The sequence below is a fragment of the Rhododendron vialii genome, chromosome 1a (genome assembly GCF_030253575.1).
Source record: "Rhododendron vialii isolate Sample 1 chromosome 1a, ASM3025357v1".
Lineage (NCBI taxonomy): Eukaryota > Viridiplantae > Streptophyta > Magnoliopsida > Ericales > Ericaceae > Rhododendron > Rhododendron vialii.
Window position 1 is genome coordinate 43755313 of NC_080557.1, and position 2791 is coordinate 43758103.

Consider the following 2791-nt stretch of genomic DNA (forward strand, 5'->3'; position numbering starts at 1 on the left):
TTCCGGTTGTTCCAAATGCACCAATAAGCAAGAGGAAAAATTATCGCCAAGGGAATGCCCGAAGAGTGGACGACAATTGGATTGGAGCCACTGAGGGAAAGGCCCCGAATAGAAGTGAGGGCTGGGAGATGGGGGAAGGAGAAAGTTCCGAACGGAGCGGGCATAGGGGCAGTCACGGATGACGCAAAGGTTACTCTCAACAGAGTTCGAACAATGCATGCGAAACGGGTCAGGAGTGATAGTTCTAGCAAACGATTATCTTTCGTGGCTAGACGCCCGTGGGCAACTAGCCAAAGGATTAAAGGAAACGAGCAACACGCGGATTGGGCATAGGTTTTCCACAAACAGCTCCAGTTCTCAAACGGGGTACAACTGCTATCATTTAAACAAACAGAATACGCTTCCTTACTGGAAAAACGACCAGAGTTGGAGTACTTCCAACAAGCGTTGTCCTGATCGTTATTGAACCATTGGACTGCTTGACTCTCGAAGGGGGAAATACCACAGAAGTTCTATCAAGAACCCAACCCACTCTTTAATGTCACCTCTTTTATGATCACATGCTTCTTGATATGATGTTATAGACACAAGTCGCTTGTCCTCAGGAAAATTTTTGTGTGTCGGGTGGGTACCACGTGGTGTCCGCTCGGCGCATCCAAGCCATCCATTGCATTTTTGGATGACTCGAATTTGGAGAGAGAGAGAGAGTGTTGGAGTGAAAGGAAAGAGATGGTTTCAATCCGAATCATTCAAAAGTGTATTAAACGATAGGTACCACGTGGGATGTACCCACCCGGCACCGAAAAATTTCTCGAAATATCAGGCTTTATAAAGGCTTCTCTGGACCCTACCACCTCTGTCCAAGCTGGACTAGCTAGATCTTTAAGTCTATCACAATTCGTTGGCTGTTGTATTGGCCAATAGCAAGATGATAAGGTGCCACACAAGCGAAAAGTTGGTAGAAAAAAACACCCCATTTTCAAATTGTCATGAACACAGACGAAGCTAAGAAAGAGAGACGAGAGGGAGAGATAGAGATGGTGTATACCTCCTTGCTGAGAAGCCCAAAGAAGGAAGAACAGCAGGTGCCAGACACCATCCGTTTCTCCGAAATTGAGAAGGAGACCGATGTTGCGGATGAGTTGGAGTGCTTTTGGGGCATGGAAGAGGAAGTTGACTTACCTCCAGAGGGTAAGAACGCATGTGGTCAACTCAATTGGGACTTCGTGGATTGGGAAGGTTTTTCAGTTGGAGAAGAAGAAGTGAGTCGTGACCAGAAGGTAGCGGACATGGGCATGTTTTTCCAAGAACATGAGAGCCGCTTCACTTCTGCAAAGGGTGACCAGAACTGTGAATTTTGGGACGATGATCCTGGGGAGAAGAAGGTGTCCTTGAATCTGAGTCTGAATTATCAAGAGGTTTTGGATGCCTGGTCCGATCGCGGGCCTCTTTGGGCAGACGAATATTCTCTCTCGATGGCGAACAATGGCTATGTCAGTGTACTCAAACAACTCATTTGCTTCAGTTCTTTCTTCTTCTATTTAGTGTTCAATTTGACTTTTCTGAAATATTTCGTTATTTGTAACATTCAACCTTGTTCCCTGAGTTCTACGCTAGTTTTTCATTTGGATTGGTTTTGATTATCCAGAGAGAGATAGGGCTTCTGTTTTTGGGTAAATTTGAATATATTCTGCAGATGGGAGAGGTGCCAGTAATGGAGGAAGAGAGAAGAAGAAGGGAAGCAAGCGTGCTTAGGTACAAGGAAAAGCGTCAGACTAGATTGTTCTGTAAGAAGATAAGATATCAAGTTCGCAAACTCAATGCAGATAAAAGACCTAGGCTCAAGGTTATCCTCTCTCTCTCTCTCTCTCTCTCTCTCTCTCTCTCTCTTTCTTTCTTCCTTCCGGATTTAACTGTAACTCTGTTGTTTTGTTGCAGGGTCGATTTGTGAAGAGAGTTCCAGAAAAGACGCTTAAATTTAGGACCGTCAAGGAGCAGAGTTGAGCGGGGAGGGGGCAGCAGCGTGCTGCTGTCCCGGATTTCCGGACCCATTCCGGTCTCGTTTCGATGATCGGAAACGTTCACTTTGTAGAGCTAATCGAGTAGAACAATTATGCAAAAAATCAGCTTAATTAGATATCATTAAGTGCCTGATCGGAACCCATATAACTCTCGGTCCATGGGTTACAGTGGATTTAATCCAGTGTTTCGGATCCATTCTTTTTAAGATAAAAAGGTTCCGATCAGATATTTAATGATATCCAATTAAGCTGATTTTTTGCATAGTTATTCTACTCGACGAACTTTACAAAGTAAACGTTTTCGATCATCGGAGCGAGACCGGAGTGGGCCCGAAAACTCGGGACAGCAGCACGCTGCTGCCAGCAGCCCCCCGCCTCCGAGTTGAGCGGCCTGGGATTGAAAGAAAACTTAATGAGCTTCAAAAGAATTCTGTTATTCAAGCTTTTGCTTAAAAGTCGAGCCAATTTCAAATTAATTTTTGATAGACTGCTTGATTTTTTAAAAGCAAAAAATACAAGCTTATTGAGGCAAAGAAGTAGCTTAGTATTTAGTTTAGTTTATTTGCTTAAACAAATTTATCTCAAATGAACTTTTAAATAGCCAAATAGTAGTCAGTTTCAAGTAGCTTTAATTGATTTACTTAGAATTCCTTCTGAAATGTGGAGCACTGAAAATATCTCAACAATATCATGCTCTGACCTTTCTTCATGCACGTGCTTTACTGTTTTGTTTCAATGGGAAGAAATGTGAAAATATTAGATTCTCTTTG

General features: G+C 43.2%; 1 protein-coding gene across 1 annotated transcript; it reads left to right on the forward strand.

Moving 5' to 3' along the window:
* The first annotated feature begins 960 nt into the window (after positions 1-960).
* LOC131336589 (zinc finger protein CONSTANS-LIKE 8) lies at positions 961-2476 on the forward strand. Its single transcript, XM_058372487.1, has 4 exons — positions 961-1493; positions 1697-1846; positions 1939-1997; positions 2401-2476. Exons 1-4 carry the CDS (start codon positions 990-992, stop codon positions 2405-2407), a joined length of 720 nt encoding a protein of 239 aa, XP_058228470.1. The 5' UTR covers positions 961-989; the 3' UTR covers positions 2408-2476.
* Positions 2477-2791: the final 315 nt, after the last annotated feature.